The sequence below is a fragment of the Macrotis lagotis genome, chromosome X (genome assembly GCF_037893015.1).
Source record: "Macrotis lagotis isolate mMagLag1 chromosome X, bilby.v1.9.chrom.fasta, whole genome shotgun sequence".
Classification (NCBI taxonomy): Eukaryota; Metazoa; Chordata; class Mammalia; order Peramelemorphia; family Peramelidae; genus Macrotis; species Macrotis lagotis.
In genome coordinates, this window is record NC_133666.1 from 309,261,711 (window position 1) to 309,281,873 (window position 20,163).

A 20,163-nucleotide genomic window follows, 5' to 3' on the forward strand; every position below is an offset into this window, starting at 1 on the left:
AGATCTAGCTAATTTATATTTACAGCATTTCTCTGGTGAATGAATGAATAAATAAATGAATAAATGAAAAGGTATTTATTAAGCTTACTATTTATAACAGGAATTGAGCTAAATACTGGAGCTACAAAAAGAAAAAATATGTTCTTGCTGCCAAGGACTTTATGGTATAATAGAAGACAACCTATATTTACAGAAGTTGTAGCTAGGGAATGGTGTTTTGGGAAGGGAAACTATGGGATTAGTGCATGGAGTCATAGGGCAATGAAGTTACATTTTCTTTCCAGGCATGGTAGTCTTGGTATGATTATTGTTTCCAGAGGTCGAGATGCAAAGGGAGAGTATGGTAGCAGGATATGAAGTTGTCCAGGGAGAAGCAGTATGGTCTTTTGAAGACAGTTGGGGTAGTTATGGTGGACATTCACCAATCAGAAGCCCAAGACATACAGCAGAGTTAGAGTACTAGGTGGAGTTGGAGGCCAGAGTAAAGAAACCTAAAGAAACAGTAAAGAAAGGGGCGGCTAGGTGGCACAGTGGATAGAGCACCAGCCCTGGAGTCAGGAGTACCTGGGTTCAAATCCTACCTCAGACACTTAATAATTACCTAGCTGTGTGACCTTGGGCAAGCCACTTAACCCCATTTGCCTTGCAAAAATCCTTAAAAAAACATATCAAGTCTAGTAACTAGTACAACAATAATAAAACGAAGGAAATGAGTTTAATCAGGAGTAATCTGTTCTTGGAAACCATGTTGGCTGTCTGTGATCACCATTTCCTTTTTGACAGTTTCAATAGCCATCTCTATAATAATGTTCTCTAAAAGTTTGCCAGGAACAAGCATATTAGGCAATCAACCAGTATTTATTGAGTGTCAATATTTGCTTTGCCCTGTTCTAGGCTCTGAAGATACAAAGAAATATAGGACATAGGAATTCTTCTCAAAGCATTTATGGTCTAGTTGGAGAGGCAGGATGTCTACCTGTGATGAGATACATAATAGTATAAGACAGCATATAGCAAATATCCAGTAGGTGCATAGAGTAAGCCTCAGACATGTTTAAGGATAGTGTAAGCCCTATTCTGGGATGGGCTAGCAAGACATCATGGAGAAGGGGGGGATGAGTTTCATCTGAGGGATGGTTAAATAGGGTAATTGAAGAGTGTTCACTTTGCACAAAGACTTCTGGCTATAATTTCTCTATATCACACCTCATATAATATTTTATTTTGTAACTGGCACACTTGTCATGGTATATTGTATGTTCTGGGTAGCAATATTGATAGCTTATGTGTATGTTAGATTGAAATCTCCTTGAAGTCAGGGGCTGTGTGTTTTCCAAGTGTTTGATCTCACTCACCATCTAATCTGGTTCTCTGTGTACAGTAAACAGTAAATAAATATTCATTGCACTGCATTAAATAAAATCTAGCTGATTTGAATTGATGAGAACATGAACATGAACAAAATTAGAGAAATTAGAGAAACAAGATGAGCTTACTATTGTGACTATTGTGACTTATCTAGAATTTAGTGATCAAACTCATATAGACATTAGAAACTTTAAAGAAGATATTGCCTATTGACTTAGAAAACCATATAGTAACATCATCTAGGTATTTATTTTGTTAAATATTCAATAATTAATCTATTTTGTTGAATATTTTTAAATGTTTGTTAAGTATTTCCCAATTATATTTTAATCTTGGAGTTTAGCATTGTGGGGCACACATTTGACACCTGTGGATTAGGTGACAATAAATGGGTCAGTCTGATCAGAGTTCCCTTAATTTCAGATCTTGTGTTTTGTTTTGTTTTTCATTATGGACACCTATTTCCTAATCCCTGACTTCTGCCTTGTATCCCTGCAGGGCTCTGGATGAGAACATGGCCAATGGCATTGATGAACTGATTGGCATTCCCTTCCCCAACCACAGTAGTGAAGTCCTGTGTAGCCTGAATGAACAGCGGCATGATGGCCTACTCTGTGACGTCCTGCTGGTGGTCCAGGAGCAGGAGTACCGGACTCACCGATCAGTCCTAGCTGCCTGCAGCAAGTACTTCAAGAAACTCTTCACAGCAGGTACTTTAGCTGACCAGCCTTATGTCTATGAGATTGACTTCGTCCAGCCAGAGGCGCTGGCTGCCATTCTGGAATTTGCCTACACATCCACCCTCACTATTACAGCCTCCAATGTAAAACACATCTTGAATGCTGCCAAAATGTTGGAGATTCAGTGCATTGTCAATGTTTGTCTGGAGATCATGGAGCCTGGAGGGGATGGGGAAGAGGAGGATGACAAGGAAGATGATGATGATGAGGATGAGGAGGATGAAGAGGATGAGGAAGAAGAAGAAGATGAAGATGATGAGGATGAGGATGATGAGACAGAGGACTTTGCCGATCAGGAAAATCTGCCTGATGCCCAGGATATCAGCTGCCACCAAAGCCCTTCTAGGACAGACCACCTCACAGAGAAGGCCTATGCAGACACCCCCAGGGACTTTTCCAACCCTTTCCAAGCTAATGGCAGCCCTGGTCATCTGGGGGTCATTCGGGACTTTTCCATTGAATCTTTACTGAGAGAAAACCTCTACCCCAAAGCCAACATCCCTGACAGAAGGCCTGCCTTATCTCCCTTTTCCCCGGGCTTCTTTCCGCACCTCTGGCCTGGAGATTTTGGTGCCTTTGCCCAGCTGCCTGAACAGCCCATGGACAATGGACCCCTTGACCTGGTCATCAAAAAACGAAAAATCAAGGAAGAGGAGAAGGAGGAGCTCCCACCACCCCCACCACCCCCCTTTCCTGGTGACTTCTTCAAGGATGTGTTTGCTGACCTCCCTGGGGGTCCCCTGGGACCCATCAAGGCCGAGACCGACTATGGTACCTATCTCAATTTCCTGAGCGCCACTCACCTAGGCAGTATCTTTCCCCCATGGCCACTGACAGAGGAACGGAAACTCAAGCCCAAGGCATCCCAGCAATGCCCCATCTGCCACAAGATCATCATGGGGGCTGGGAAGCTGCCACGACACATGAGGACCCACACCGGGGAGAAGCCCTATATGTGTAACATCTGTGAGGTTCGATTCACCAGGTGTGCTACTGAAGGCCAGGGAGGGCTGGGTGGTGGAGAAGGAGAGAGAGAGGCAGGAGGCTGAAAGGGAGGGGTTGGGTCTAGGGAGTTTGGTTGCTGTGTTAAACCTTAAGGCTACAAAGGCAAAAACTAGTCTCTATTCTTAAGGAACTCAAGATCCAATTCAGCTATCACCTTATTCAGAAGAAGAAACTGAGGCCCAGAGAGAGGAGCAGATTTGCTTGTTACTGAAGGAGTCTCAGACGAGATTCTCTAAGGTCCTGAGAAGATAACCTAATCTTGTAAACCAGTTACTGAGAAAGCAGCAGTAGCCAATGAGAAGGCTGCTTTAACCACTTGCTTAGCCAACCTTGGAGGGGCTAGATCCCCTTTTGTTCTTTTCCATATTTTTATGTCTGTCTTTTATCAGGCCTATGATTTCATCAGTGCAGGGAACATCCCAGGGAGGAAGGTCTACTCCCAATGCATTCCCTTCCCCAACCACAGTAGTGAAGTCCTGTGTAGCTTGAATGAACAGGGGCATGATGGCCTACTCTGTGACGTCCTGCTGGTGGTCCAGGAGCTGGAGTACCAGACTCACCAAAATCTTATTTTTTTAAGAATGTTTTCTTTAATTTATACTCTTAGAGTATTACCATGGGTAATAAGAGATTAGATGAGTTGACCAAGATCCCATAAGTAATAAGTGTCAAAAGGAGGACTTGAACCCAAGACCGAATTTCTATCTCATATACCATACTACCTCTCCTATTCTGTTATCATTTTCATATTAGATCAGGAAAAACTTAGACTGTTATTAAGAAAATTTAAACTACAACAAAATGTTCAGTTAAATAGCACTGTGGACAGAGTCACGAAGACCTGAGTTCAAATTCAACTTCAAACACTAGCAGTGTGACCCTGGAAATGTCACTTGACTCAGATTGCCTCCAAAAACATAAACAATAAAACAGCAGGAGTTTTTTTTTTGTTTTGCAGAAATTTTCAATAATGTTTTTGCCATCAACACAATGTGAAATGTCTTGGTTACAAATCTTATAATAAGATTAGTAAGATAATTTCAAGCTAAGGGCAGGTAGGTGGCGCAATGAATAGAGCACCAGAGTCAGGAGTACCTGAATTCAAATCCGGCCTCAGACACTTAATAATTACCTAGATGTGTGGCCTTGGGCAAGTCATTTAACCCCCATTACTTTAAATTAAAAAACCAATAAAAAAGATAAGTTCAGGCTAGATTTGCCTTTCATATATTTTGAATCAGCTTCATTTTTGAGACTATTGTACATCTAAACTGTCAGCAAACATCAGTATGCCATCAATTTCCAAAACATTGTTTTATGTTACAAAAACTTCCATGGGTAGTAATGCCAGAGCAGCCAGGTGACTGGCCATGTGAATACACTGTTCATCAGAGAGGCTGAATGACATAATGGAAAGAGTATTGACAACCGAGGTAGCAGACTTGGGTTCAAAATTCCTCTCTGACACTTACTACCTTTGTAATCTTGGGCAAATCCTTTAATTTCCCCCTGGTCATAGTTTTCTCCTAAAATGAGAAGCTTGGCAACACAGTAGATAGTGAGTATTGGACCTAGAGTCAGGAAGACCTGAATTCAGATTCGACCTCAGACACTTACTAGCTGTGTGACCCTAGCCAAGTCACTTAAACCTGTTTGCCTCAGTTTCCCCATCTGTCAAATGAACTGGAGAAGGAGATGGCAAACCACTCTAGTATCTTTGCCCTGAAAACCCCAAAAGCGGTCATCAAGAATCAGATACAACTGAAATGACTGAGCAACAACACAGTGGAAATATTAGATTAGATGGCCTCTGAAGTCGCTTCTCACTCTAGAACTCTGATCCTAGATATTTGGATTAATGAGAAATTGTGTCGGCCACTTATTGAATGTACTACCATGACAAAAATCAAAATCAAAACAATTTTTTTATAAGCAGACCAGAACTTCTATATAGAAATGTTTGGTTTCCTTCAAGTTGAGAATACTAGAATCACAAAGTTTCAGAATTGGAAGGGAGAATAAAAACATCTAGGCCAAACCTTCTCTGAAACTAGAATAAATCCCTACTGTGTTAAAAGAAAGCACAAACTTTGAAACATTACACAAGACTAGTAATTATTATTATCCCTGACAAGTGCCTCTTAACCATCTCTGGTGACAGGGATCTTAAAACCCTCTAAGGCATCTATCCCATTTCTGAAAAGTTCTAGTTGGGAAGAGTTTATTTCTTGTGTTAAGCTAAAATCTGGCACCTCAAAGGTCCCACACACTGACCCTAGGCCTCTAGACCAAATAAAATTTCTAATCTTAGTTCCACATAACAGCCTTTCAGATGGATGAACACAACCCTGATATTCCCTCCAAAGCTTCTCTTTGTTGTACTAAAAAAAACCCAATTCCTTTACTTTGATTAGCTGCACTGACCAAATTCCAAATCTGTGGTCTTTTCTGGAAATAATCTGGAAGCATAATTGTTAACACCTTAGCCATCTATGGTAGCACATTTTCCTTTGTGGATGGATTTGCTTTGAGGCAATGGCCAAATGGAATTTGGAGCCAATGTTAGTGAATGAGGTCAAACAGGGGGTGCCTATTTGGGGTTGGAAATAAGATGTATCTTGGAAAAAAAGTCAGTGTAGAGTCAGAGAGCTGATGGATAGAGAGTTGCCCTTGGAATGAAAAGGTCTGAGTTCAAATCATGTATAACCATAGGTAAAAAGATTAATCTCTCAGGGCTCCAGGGCAACTAACTCTCTAAGAGTATAAATTAGACATGAATTGTCATGAAATCACAGGTCTTTACCAAAAATAAATCAATAAACTGATGAAGCTGATTTTGTTCTCTAGTATATAATCTGACCTGAAGGCAGTTCCCAAAGGGGAGCTCTAAACATGGGATGAATAATGGCAATATCTCTGAAAAAGTCTATAGCCCCCCAAGGAGACTCTTTTGAAGGGTGCAGCACTCGCTTGGATGTTTGAGTTCTGGTTTATGGGTTAAGAAGCTGATTTCTTTTTTCATCTCATGTTTATACCTCATAGGGACTGAGATAAAGGCCTTTCTTTACGAACAAAATTGTTCAGCTAATCCTTTTCCTGTAATGCTCTGTATGATGGTTGGCAACTGGACCCAGCAGTTTTATGGCAACAACTGTCCTTGCTGGAAGTGATACATTGCCATCCTTCTTCCCTGATGAATCTGTTCTGGGTTTCAGCTAAATCCTTGAGCTGATGTTATCAAATCCCTTCCCTGTCATCCTCCCATTGACCTAATCCAGGTCCTGAATCATCTCTAAGACTCACATCAAGGCTGAGCCTTGCTATTCTTGGCCCAGACTGTATTTCTCAGTGTCCTCAGGGCCCTTCAACTCCTGACAGTCCACAGCAGACACGCAAGCCAGTAATATTTGGTACCACCTGGGAACCTTGTCCAGACCACTAGCCATGCTTACCATGCCCCTCTGGTTCCTCATTTTCTTGGTTAAGTGTGGATCAAAAAGAAGAAATTAGAAATTGTGTCCAAGGTGAAAATGCCCCATCAGTTTTGACCTCAGAGAATGCTGAGTGAATATGTTGCAAAGGAAAATGATACTAGACCATCTCCAGTCATACTGATTCACATCTGGTCACTGGACCCAGACGACTTTAGAGAAGAAAGTGAGGAGATGACTTAGCATAGCCCCTCTCACTCAAATTCAATTCATGTGCTTGTCATGGTATCATCTTCCTGACGTTGTGGTTTTCTTCAAAAATGAACGATACATTTTTATTAAATATTATTTCAGGGCAGCTAGGTATGTGGCTCAGTGGATAGAGCACTGGCCCTGGAGTCAGGAGTACCTGAGTTCAAAGCTGCCCTCAGACACCTAATAATTACCTAGCTGTGTGGCCTTGGGCAAGCCACTTAACCCTGTTGCCTTACAAAAAAGGCAAAAAACAAAAAAAAATATCTCAGTTGAACCTTACAGCAGTAGGTGATATTATTACCCCTCCCCATTTTAATACTTGAGGAAATTGAGGCAAATAGAGGTTAAGTGACTTAAGAGTTATAAAACTAGTAAATTTGTGAGGCTAAATTTGAATTCAGATCTTCCTGATTGTATTCACAGAGCCACCTATATACCTAGAATACTAGATTTAGAGTCAGAAGACCTGGGTTTGAATTCTGATTCTACTACCTGTGTGACCTTGGCCAAGTCACAGTCCTACGCCAGTCTGTAATCCTGGGGAATGCCTTTCCTTCAGCATCCCTTACCTTTAGAGCTTTAGATTCAATGAAACAGAATAAGAAATATTTGTTAGGAACTTGGATTACAAATTTAAACAATGAGATGTCATCAGCCTTAAGGTGTTTACAGTCAATTAGTAGGACATAATGAGTGGGTGATTAAACACAATATTATGAATCAGGACATGTATATGTCTTGTTTGTAATAGGACAAAAGAAAGAAACAAAGAAGAATAGAAAATTAATTTAGGGGAGATTCAGGAAAGGCACCTGATTTAAGCTGTGAAAGGGAGAATAAAAGGATTTTATAGGCAAAGATGAGGTATAGGGCATGGCCAGAGTTGAGGGTGGTGGAACAAGGTAAAGGAATGGTTTATAGTGTAGTTTTACTCAAATATAGAATTTGTGAAGGGTAGCAACATGGAATAAGACCAGAAAGGCAGGTTGAAGTCAGATTGTTGCAGGCCTTAAATGCCATACAATGTTTGGATTTTATTCTAATAGTTGATAGAGTTCTGGATTTGGAGTCAGGAAGACTATCTCCTTGAGTTCAAATCTGGCATCAAATGTTTACTAGCTGTGTGACCCTGGGCAAGTCACTTAACCTTTGTTTGCCTCATGTTCTTTAACTATAAAATGGGGATAATATTAGTACCTACTTCCTGAGGTTTGTGTGAGGATCACATGAAATAATATAATGTACTCATATATATGGTATCCGGCACATAGTAGACACTAAAAAATATTATTTAAAATTTTTTTATGATGACCATAGGGAGCCACTCACTAAAGATTCAGGGACAGGAGAGTGACTTGATCAAACCTAGGTCTTAAGATTATTTTAGCAGTTGTGTGGAGAGGAGAGAGATTAGAATCAGGGAGAATAATTAAGCCATTCTACTAATGCATAGATAACAACCATTTAAAAAGTGGAAACTCTCTGGGCTGATAGGCAGAGGAGAAAAGGAAGGAGGTGGCAATCCATACAAACCTTTTCTGTCACTCTCCTAAATAGCCTTGGAGAAGCTCTGTGTTTAATCACCCACTCATTATGTCCTTCTAATTGTCTGTAAACACCTTAAGATCCTTTAAACTGTACATCCTTGTGTGAGGGTTGCTCCAATGCTATCTCTGTACCTTGCTGGGTAAGATTCATTCAGGACAAGCAAAATATATACTGTCAAAGCTTTCTGACAAGGCCAGAAATATTTTTTGCCCTTAGCAACAAGAGAATCTCAAAAGGTCTCAGACAGAGAACTGTTTGAAAATAATTTTAATAGTTTGCAAACCATAGGGTTTAACAATAGGCCTCTCGGTGAGCTTACTCAGGAATTCATCCTAAATTCACTTCTATTGTCCCTGGCAAATATTTAGAAAAGAGTAAAGATAAAGAAGTACCAACCAATAGAAAGATCATTCCTGGTGCCTGCTAACTTTTACCTACCACTAGTATGGGGAACCCTGCCCCTTGGGGCTATCTTCATTATCAACAGACTCCCCTGATGGGAGATTGAGGGAAGCATAAGCCACAGTCACTGCCCTCAAGAAGTTAAGATTCATGGGTCGGCTAGGTGGTGCAGTGGATAGAGCACCAGCCCTGGAGTCAGGAGTACATGAGTTCAAATCCAACCTCAGATACTTAATAATTACCTAGCTGTGTACAGGCCTTAGGCAAGTCACTTAACCCCATTGCCTTGCACAAAAAAAAAAGTTAAGAGTCTTTCTGGGAAGATAGGGTATACCCAATAGCACTTGGAACACAAACATGAGCATGAACAAGAGCTCCCCTCAAGGTGTTTAGTCAATTAAGAGGATATGATGTATAAATAAGTACAATGAAAGAAAGAATGTCATTAGACAAAGGAAAGACAAAATACACTAGAAAAATCTGAAAAGAGAATGCTTTCATTTTAGGGAAAACAACTGATTTAAGGTGTGAAGAAAAAAAGAATTTTAATAGGCAGAAATGGGGAGTCTCTGCATGTCAGACATGAAGGATAGCCTTAACAAATGGGCAGGAGTTGAGGGTGGCAGGAAACAATATCAAAACCCAAGGCTAATAAACGGTTATGTAGAGTACATAATTGCCATAAGAGATGGGAGGACAGGAAATTCAATGAGGGCTAGAGGAGGCAGGGAAGGATAAACGGAGGCAGTGGGACTTGAGGTGAGTCTTAAAGGAAGGTGGGATTTCAGACAGGTGGAAATAAATTGTCTTTGGCTTCTGCTCCATGGGAGAGATATAGACCCAATAACAATCAAAATATTCAGTCCCAGCTGTCCCTTGAATCATAGCCATCAAAGTCAAGGTCAGGATTAGAAAATAATCATATTTTGTGGGCTATGGGTGCCCAACATCGTGTACTAGGAACAAGAGGAGATATAAGAGAAGTGCAAATTGGAAGGATCTTTGTTTAGTGAGACAAAATGTAAAACCACAGGGAATGACACATATCTTAAGAGAAATATTTGTGTCTAGTCAGTTGGATCATAGTTTTAGAGCTAAAAAGGATTCCTTCCAGTCCAACCTCTTCATTTTACAGATGGAGAAATTGAGGTATAGGGAAATTAAGTGTGACTCACCCCACCCAGTTAGTCTCTAAAGCAATATTTGAACGCAGTCTTCCTGACTCTATTACTATGTTGTATATTCACCTCTAAACTCTTGAGAAAGAGTATTTCAAACTGCAGGACAGGGAGTTAAAGAGGGCCAAACTAGATGGTTCTGAAGCCATCCCTTCTAGCATGTTAAAATGGGACAGAATGGCTGAACAGTGATGTGATGTTTGTCTTTCATTCTTGAAGGGGACATCACATCAGGGAGATGATGCCATGACAAGCATATGAATTGGATTTGAGTGAGGGGAGGCTGTGCTAATCTACCAACCACACTTTCTCCTACAGAGCCATTTGGGTCCAGTGGCCAGATATGAATCAGTACAATTGGAGATGGTCTTGGATTCTAAGCAAACAGGATTAAGTGATTTACCCAAGGTCACACAGCTAGTAATTGTCAAGTGACTGAGGCTGGATTCGAACTCAATCCTCCTGACTTCGAAGCCAGTGCTTTAACCACTGCACCATTTAGCTTCCCCTAGGAAAACATTTATGATGTGTATGACTATGAACAAGTCACCTCCTCTCAGGACCTCAGATTTCTCATCTATAAATCAGAATAGACTCATTGTAATAGGAAGAAAAAATTAAATTTAAAAAAAAGAATCTTTAATAACTACTTTACACCCAACTTGTGAGCCTCAAATGTATCCATGAATAGAAGGAAATTTGAAAACTTTAAAGCTCTCTATAAATACTAGTTAATAGTATTTTTATGATCCTGTTACATCTCCAGATATCAGGAAAGCATTCTATTTTCACACCCAATTTTAGGTACCAGCTCATTCTAAATATTCCCAACAAAACACTCCCAAACCCACCCATATTGTGATTGTCTTCTCCCAGAGCAATGTTGAGAACTGGTTTGTTTATTTGTTGTTTTGGTTTGGGTTTCAATTCTTCTGCTAGGATTTTTTTTTAATTCCCTAACTTCTAGCAGCTATTAGAACCTTATTAAGATAATGTAATGTCATTAACAACAGTGGGAGGGAGGGAGTTTGTTTCATACCATCAGGATGCCGAGAAGATCTGTGTCTCTAGTGCTGGGAAAGCATTATTCTGATTAGGAACTTTATGGAGGGCAGTTCAATGTTAAGCCAGAGGTCTCCTGGCTCTTTTTATTAGCTCTGCGTATGGATGAGCTCATGGGGATCTTCTTGCTGGCCTGGTCTTCTTTTCAGAAGGGGAATTCTTTTAGCTGGCAGGCAGGGAGGCAGCATATTGGGACTCAGGCTGGCATGTAAGCAGCAAGAGATGGCAGGAAGGGGAGAGGATAACAAGTGAAGTAAGTATGACTTTTGTAGATAAAAAATTATAGACCTAATGAGGGGAAGTGACTTGCTCTAGGCCACAGGGTTACTGAATGGCTCATCACCATTTTCTCTGTTTTGCAAAGTGCTTTACAGATGGATGCTATTTTACTTATCCTCACAGGAATTCCAAATAGTTTTTGAGTTGTGTATGATTCTTTGTGACCCTATTTGGGATTTTCATGGCAAAGATTCTGAAGTGGTTTGCCATTTCCTTCTCCAGTTCATTTTATAGATGTGGAAACTGAGGCAAACAGGGTTAAGTGACTTGCCCAGGTCACACAGCTGGAAAATGTCCTGATCCCTGACTCTATTCACTGTGCTACTTAGCTACTCATAGAATCCCTGGACATATCATCTAAGTTCTAGTCTAGAGGCCTTAGTTTCCTCTTGTGTAAAATGAGGAGGAGAAGGCAGAAGATGCTTCCTGAGGCTCTTTCTAACTCAACATCCCATGATTCTGTTCTATTCACAAAGGCACATGCATTTCTGGGTGTCCTTTGAGTTGGTTGAATGTAGAACATGGGATATTGGCAGGAAGCCTTAAAAAACAATGAGAATTTTATAGCGTTGGCCTAGCTAGTGCCTGAAAGAGAGCTTTAAAAATAGGATAACCTCTTAATCTGTCTGGGTCACTTAGGGTGGGTATGCTGGGTCCTGCAGGCAGAGGAACACACCAGGTGCTCTCTCAAGGATTCTTCTCACCCCTGAGAACTTGGTGATTTTTTGTTTTTACAAATGAGATTGAATTAGGGCCAGGACCCTTTGAATTGTTGTCCAGGAAATCCCAAGGGACAACGAGGCCCCATCCTTCTCTCATGGCAGCTGTGTTTAATTTTATGTCTGCTCAATCCTTTCTTAATCCCTTCCCTTCCCTTCCTCCCCACCCCCATTGCCCTGGGGCTAAAGGAGAAGAATGTAAACAGGGGCTCCCCAGCATCAGAAAAACTTGTAAATGAAGTCCTTCCTTAGGTGACCCCTTTTGTGCTGCTGTTACTGTATTACATCTTGTGAAATGGTCAGAGATCTGGAGAGGTCCTGAAAGATCATCTCATCCAAGTCCCCTTACTTGACAGAGGAGGAAACTGGGGTTCAGAGAGGAGCTCTGAAACTTAAGTTTTAGCCAAGGACATAATTCCTCATTTAATCCTCCAAAGAGGAATGATGTTGGCACTGTTGACCCTAAATAAGTCACATGCATTCTGGATCTTGGTTTTCCCATTTATAAAATGAGAGGGTTGGACTCTAATTAGAAGATCTCTAAGGTTACTTCCAGGACTAAGAATTCCCTGAAACCGTGTAGATACATTCTGGTTACAAAGCACATGAATGCAGCATCCTTGAAGGGGAAAAGAAGGGGAGATGTCACAAAAGAGAAGGAAGCTCCCTCCTCCCTTCCTCCCCCCCCCCCCCCAGCCTCAGAATGCTCATTGGATGGATGTAGGTCTTTTTGAGCACCAGCTGGCAGAGCTACTTCCCCCCACCCCCAACCTTCCTGTCTTCCTGAGTCACTCCAGCTGCTTGATTCCCACAGGGACAGCAGCAGGAACATCAGAAGGAGTCCTGAAGGGCAGGGAGACATCCTTGCACCTTAGGTACTGGAAGGCTAGCTCCCCAACCCTACCCCCCAACAACAGTCAGGCCAGGAGCTCAGCCAATGGGGAGAGAAGGACAGAATGGGGTGAACAATTCCCCCCAGGTAATGATCACACAATGCACCCTCCCTTTCTCCATCCCTAAGAACCTCCTCTGGTCAGACTTTAGAGAGAATCTGGACATGAGAGCCAGTGGGACATCTAGTGGTCAGTGTCAAATCAGAAAGGGGAAAGTAAAGTATCTCTCAACCCCAGGGTCTTGGAAGGGACAGCCCCAGACTCACCAATGTGGAAAGGTTTTAATTTGATCAAATTAAGTTGTAGCCAGTAATTTCAGTGCGGAATTCAGTTTCTAAATTTGTACCAGCCGGAAACCAGAGCCCCAACATGAAGTCAGAAGCTTCAGTCCACAAACAAGACTTGCAGTGAGGGGTTCTAGGAACGGCAACTATGGTACACACCTACAAATGTGAGTACAACTGTATTTATATAATGCCAACTGTGCAGGGACCTGGTCAAGACTGAAGGAGATGTAAATTTTAGACCATACATAGACCTTGCCCTCACCTTTGAAGCCTCTTCTGGTTCATATGGAGGATCACAGGAAATGGAGAAACAATGAGGTTAGTGGGTGGTGTTAGAAACTTGAAAATAGAAAGATTTTGGTTCAAAGTTCATCTCTGATGCTTATTAGCTGTGTAATCTTTGTGAAATCACATGTTCTCTCTGAGCCTCAGTTTTCACATCTGTAAAATAAGATCTTGTCAGTTCTAGCTCTATGATCTGTAAAATGGAGATAATAAACCTCATAGGGTTCTAGGAAGAGTCAAATGAGACTATGTGTGTATACAAACATTAAATTGTTATATTCAGTCATCTTAATCATGTCTAACTCTTCATGACCTTCATTTGGGGTTTTCTTGGCAAAGATACTGGAGTATTTTGGTACATCCTTCTCCAGCTCATTTTAAAGAGAAGGTACTAAGGGCAAAAGGGTTAAGTGATTGGCCCAGGGTCACAAAACTAGAAAGTGCCTGAGGCCAGATTTGAACTAATTTATATGATTCTTCTGGGCTTTAGGCTCAGAGCTCTATCCACTGGATCACCTAGCAGTTCATATACATTTGAAGCAATATATTCATGTTGACTATTATTACCCTACAATGCCTCATAGAGTTTACAGTTCAGGTTAGGAGGAGGATCAGAACCCAAAGAGATACTTGGTTTTACATTTGTACATTGTACATTAGGACATTGAAAAGTTTTTTTTTTAAAAAAAGGAACTGTGGTTGTTGGGAAGAGAAGGCCAGGACTGATCTGATAGACTCAGGGGAAAAGCTTCAGGAAGAAGGCACTGGAAACTGGAGACCCACAAGTTTGGTAAATTGAGGGGAGTCACTAATCTCTTTGAGTATTGTTTCTTCACTTGTTAAATAGGGGCACAAATATTTGAACAATCATTATAAGGAAAACACTACCCTTCTTGCCTGCCTCACTGGGCTATTGTGACAAAGGTATTCTATAAACCTAAAGAATCTGGAAAGGGAGAATTCCCTTTATTAATCACAGGAGTGAAGAGATTTCCTGAAGCTTCTCTTGTGCACTTTCCTGATACAGTTGAAATCTAAATAAAGAAAAAGAAAAAAAGACCATGAAGTGGTTTTTTTTTTAGGTGTTTTTTTTTTTTTGCAAGGCAATGGGGTTAAGTGGCTTGCCCAAGGCCACACAGCTAGGTAATTATTAAGTGCCAGATTTGAACTCAAATACTCCTCACTCCAGGGCCAGTGTTCTATCCACTGTGCCACCTAGTCGCCCACCCCCACTATGCCACCTATTTGCCCCCACCATGCAGTTTTAAGAGTCAGTCTCTAAGTCACATATACAGGGGTGGGGAGGATGTTATATCTGAATTAATGCTATAAACATTCACCAAACATTCACCATAAGTACAACACTGCAGTGGACTGGGATTTCAATGATGTATAAGACAGTTCTTGTTCTTAGTGCCATAACTAGCCAGAACTCTTTTCCCCAAGGCACCAAAATTTAGAAGGTGCTTGTAATTCTTAAGCTGATAGAAACAACTGAGCTTAGTAGTTAGTTAACAAGAATTAGATAAAATTGGAAGCTACCAAATCTCCTCTCCTTTTCCCCCATCCTCACATGGAGCTGTCTCTTTTATAAACGTGAAGTGAGAGGTCCCAGGTTTTCAGTCTTCTTTCTGTGGTGTCTCTTCCTGCCATGGAGCCTTCTATATTAAGGTCTTCCCCAAAATTTTCTCCCTACCCCACTGATTTCATCTGAGAAGTGGATTTGGGGTACCTTCTATGCTGTTCACTCTAGGAACATTTTGGGATGTTTGTCTCCTGTGGTAGAAATGCTATTTATGACTCTGTCCTCAAGGAATCTACACTGTAATAGAGGAAATTAGACAGGTAGCTATAGACACAAATAATCATGATACAAATTAGAACAAAGGCAAGATCCAAATAAAGTGTGAGAGAAAGAAACTTAAGGAGAGAAATCAAGAATCTCGTGAACTATTTATCTTACTAACCAATGAAATATGAGAGAGGTGATCCAGCTTGGGGTTCATTGGTGTGGGGGAACTCAATTCTTTTACCATTGCACATGGACATCTTCTTTTATATCTTAGAGAATACATATCCTGTGGGGTTGAAAGATTAAATAACTTATGTAGGATCATATAGCCAGGATGGGTCAGAGATTTGAACCCATATCTTCCTTGTTTACAAGTCTGCCCTCTAACCATTCTTACCATGATACCTCTTAACCAATTAAAATAGGGAGAAGGGGAACCTCCTCATCAGTAAGCCATTTTTAGGAACCAAATATCAGAGAAACAATATTAAATGAGGAATTTTTTTTAAATCAAACCAATTTCCAGAGAATGTCTTGTGCTTAGTACATATTTAGCCTAAACAGTGTAGTGCAGAAAAAAAATAGTACTAGTCTTGGTGACAAGAGGATTCAGATTCAAATCCTGTTTCAGGCTTCAGGTGCTATTGATGGTAGAAATGTTTTCATTTCTAGCCTGGAGAGTAGGGACTGATGCTCTGTAACCATTGGAAAAGGGATGACCAGGAGTTGGGGAGGGGAAGGGAGGAGAGCCAGGTTTAGAATGAGACCCTGAGGCCCTAGCTATCTCTCTGCCCATAAAACTGGCTTGCCCAATGACTCACCATTTATGAGAGCTATGTAAGAGGAAAAGATGAGAGTAAAATCCTAGCCATCACGGAAGCTCTATTTTTTTTAACTGTGCTATGCTTTGCCTCAGAATACCAGTAACTTAAACCTTGAAAAACATTCCTGTTGATTAGGGAGCATTCCTTTTGCACCTGGCACTTTTATAAGAAGTAAAATTACCTGCAGACAAAGAACAGAGCCCAGGGCTTAGGAAAGGAACCGCCACATGAGATGCTTGGATGAGGTGTGCCCAGCCTTCTATAGTCACCTGGATTAACTTGCTCTCAGGATGAACAGACCTCAACAGGCCCCAGGGTTTGGGCTGGGATAAGGGGCTTTGAGTTGAAGCACCAGGATGGGAACAGCAGAAGGTAAAATAATTCCCACAGCATCAGAGGCAGGGAAGGGAGGTTCCAAAGCAGAATATGCCATTCCCCTAGTGAGGGAGTTGGGGGGGCATCACCCAATGGCCACAGGGTTGGCATTGTGAACTCCCCTGGAGACTGTCCCACTGTTTCTCAGGTGGAGCCCCAATGGAGAAGCTTTGTTAGTTCTGACTTATAAAAGTGTGGAAATGCTTGCAAAGAAGGGAGAATTGGAGGAAAGGGGGTGTTTAATAAAACTGCTGCCCCTTCTGCATGAACACATTAAAGGTGAGCCACCATATTTGGTTGGAGAGTTGTCTAGAGAGGGAACAGCAGCAACTGAAAGCAGTTCCTGGACCTGGATGGTGTGACATGGGCATGGATGGTGTGAAATTGGCATGGATGGTGTGACATGGGCATGAATGGCATGAACTGGGTCTGGATGGCATGACATGGGCATGGATGGTGTGATGAGGTGATTTAGACTTGAATGGTATAACATGGGCATGGATGTTGTGAAATTGGCATGAATGGTGCCATATGGGACCTAGATGAAATGACCTGGGCCTGGATGATGTGATATGGACCTGGATGATATGACATGGGCATGGGTGATATGACCTGGGCATGGATGTTGTGACATGAGCATGGTTAGGGTGACCTGGGTATGGATGGTATGACCTGGACATTGATGGTGTGATAGAGAGTAGGAAGTAATAGCAGTAGACCTCAGAACTGGGGGAGAGCAGGAAGAGAAGGAATGAAACTTCTAGGTTCTAATCACTGATCTACCCCTTCTTCCACATTTGTTTCACAGACAGGACAAGCTGAAAATCCATATGAGGAAGCACACAGGTGAGCGGCCCTACCTGTGCATCCACTGCAATGCCAAGTTTGTCCACAACTATGACCTCAAAAACCATATGCGCATTCACACAGGTGTCCGGCCCTACCAGTGTGAGTTCTGCTACAAGAGCTTCACCCGCTCAGACCACCTTCACCGCCACATCAAGCGCCAGAGCTGCCGGATATCCCGGCCGCGCCGAGGCCGCAAGCCTGCCGCATGGAGAGCTGCCAGCCTTCTCTTTGGCCCCACTCCCCCGACGGAAGAAAAGGCCTTCATGATGCCCCCAACCCTGGGGGAGATCAGTGGCCATCTTGGTGGGGCAGCCGTGTGCCTGCCAGGCCCCAGCCCCCCAAAGCACTACCTGGGGGCCCCAAAGGGGACCCTCAGCCTACAGGAGCTAGAACGGCAATTTGAAGAGACCCAGATGAAGCTATTTGGGAGGGCACAGCTGGAGGCAGAGAGGAATGCGGGGGGTCTCTTTGCCTTTGCCTTGGCAGAGAACATGGCTGCCCGACCCTATTTCCCTCTCCCAGACCCATGGAGTGCCGGGCTTGCCGGGCTCACAGGGCTGGCAGGACTCAACCACATGGCTTCTATGTCAGAAGCTAACAATTAGTCTAAATTTTATCATGTCCATCTCCTCTCTTGCTTCCGTGCCAAGATTCCCTATTACCTTCTCCCTCCCCTTCTTCCTTGCCCCAAGACAGGTTTTTTTAAGTCCTCTACATTTTATTTAAAAAAAAAGAAAAAGAAAAAAAAGAATAGTAGCAAAGCCACACAACCCAGGCCTTCTTGGGCAACAGCCACCAATTTTCTCACTCCAAAGAAGAGAAATAATCTTCTAAGGAAAATAGATATTCACAAATGGACACAAAAACCTAATGGGACCTGGGCCCTAGCTTCTTTCACCTTTCTCCCCAACACAGGAGCCAGGAAAGAAACATTTTTTCAATATGAAATTATATCAGTAACTAGAAGGAGGTGAATTTGTCAAGGAAGGCTGGGGGAGAATGGAAGGAACGGCATCCAGGGCCCGCAGAAGCTGGGGTACCTCTAGTGGCTAGTTCTTTAATGCTATGCTTTTTAGTTCTTTAATGGTATGCTTCAGGCAGAGGCCATCATGACAGTTCCAATACAGATTCCACAATTCCAAATGGGTCTCTAAGAGCTCCCCTTTAACCGACATGAAGGGTAATCCCTTCCTATTTTGGAAGGATAGTGGCATCCAAAAGAAGAGAACTCTGGAGAGAAAGGGAATAAGCCTACTTGATTCTGCTTCCTGACCTTGGGCAAGTTATTTCCCCTCTCTGTGCCTCAGTTTCTCCCATCTGCATAAGGGCCCTCTCATACCTACCTCTCAAAGGAAATTGAGAGGAATATTTAGGGACTCTCTGAGAGGTTCTCTGAACTCCTAAAGAAAAAGGCCAGGAAAAACTTGGTCTTACTATTTTTAAAATGCAGAATGAGGTCCCCATCAGGAGAAGACCATTCAAGAAATGAACACATTACACCTCTTCTGATGCCCCAGACCTGAGAGGACTTTTAGGGGCTCAGATGACTTTTCTCTCTGTCATTAAGACTCTTTTTCAAAGGAAGCACCTTTGAAAAAATGCAGTAAATCATTTCTCAATAGTAAATTTCCAAGGCCTGGGACCTATTTCTTCTGTTGATGGTTAAAGTTCAGCACCCCAGCAAGTCTTGGGGAGCCACCAGGACTCACCAGAAGGTGGTCAGCTGGACCCAGCACTGCCTCTCCTCCTCACAAGGTTTTGGAAAACTGTTCACATGACTCCTGCTGATTCAATTTATCATTTTGTTGTCCAGAAGTTTGGAGCTTCTTTTCCCTTTCTTCCTGGCTGTCTAATGTTTGTTCATTTCTGTTCATTTGAGCATCTCAGCACAAAGTTGGATGGGGAAAATCAAAGAACTGAAAGCCCAAACCTCTCTGTCTTGCTCCTTGTAGGAAGCTGATTATCAAGCATAGCAGGGTGAAAGTTACAGTAATCAATTAAACATGTATATTTGGATGTCTCAGGGGATTTTGATTGGCCACAGGACTTAGACTATTCCCCGGGTACCAGGGATATTGGAAGCTGGCTTCATAGCCCTTGGCCATTCAAGCCTGTTCCTAAGGAGACATTGAAAATCAAGAAGGTTCCACTTGCCAGATGCCTTCCAGTTCTGCTCTTCTGCCTTCCCTGAGAACTGATTGGTTTCTATAAATATGCTAGAGAAGCAATTCACTGGGAGAATCTCTGGGGAGCAGAGGGTAGCCTGGACTGACAGAGACAGAGAAGATGTCATTTGAGTTCCCTTTCCCCAGGGCCACTGAGTGGTTCTACTGAGAACTTCTCACCCCCCACCCCCAGGCAAAACACACACATACATACACACACACACACACACACACACACACACACACACAAACTCTTTTTAGTTTTCCTCTGGGAGCTGATACTAATTGATCCCAGAAAACCATAGACTCCATCATACTCAAGACTCACCTCTTGGACTCTGTTGAGCCATCCTCTAGTACATATGGGGGTCCCAGCATTAGCCTAATCTTATCTCAGTTCTATGCCTTCCATTCTTTATACTACATAAGTGGGACTGTACAGCTTTTCCCAATTTCCTCCAACTTGTCCTTCAATTTTGGAAGTCACCTGCCTAAGAAGATGACTTCTTGGCCCCTTTCCACCATTTCAGACATTGGCCTCCTGGAATCTGCCAGCCAAACCTTCCCCCCCCCCCAACCCTCGGAGCAGCCAAGGGATGGAGAGCAAACCAAACTTTTTTATTAAGCAAAAAGAAAGACTACAAAACAGAATCTAATGACTTTGGAGCTTTTTTGTTTTGTTTTGTCTTTTTGTAGATGTGTGATG

General features: G+C 42.2%; 1 protein-coding gene across 5 annotated transcripts in view; it reads left to right on the top strand.

Moving 5' to 3' along the window:
* ZBTB7C (zinc finger and BTB domain containing 7C) overlaps positions 1-19,709 on the top strand; it is a 406,995-nt gene extending 387,286 nt beyond the window's left edge. For all 5 annotated transcript variants that reach the window (XM_074205874.1, XM_074205875.1, XM_074205872.1 and 2 more), the window contains 2 exons: positions 1,867-3,093; positions 17,252-19,709. In XM_074205874.1, the coding sequence (XP_074061975.1) occupies positions 1,883-3,093; positions 17,252-17,897 (1,857 nt within the window). In that variant the 5' untranslated portion in view covers positions 1,867-1,882 and the 3' untranslated portion in view covers positions 17,898-19,709. The remainder of the gene's footprint in view (positions 1-1,866; positions 3,094-17,251) is intronic.
* Positions 19,710-20,163: the final 454 nt, after the last annotated feature.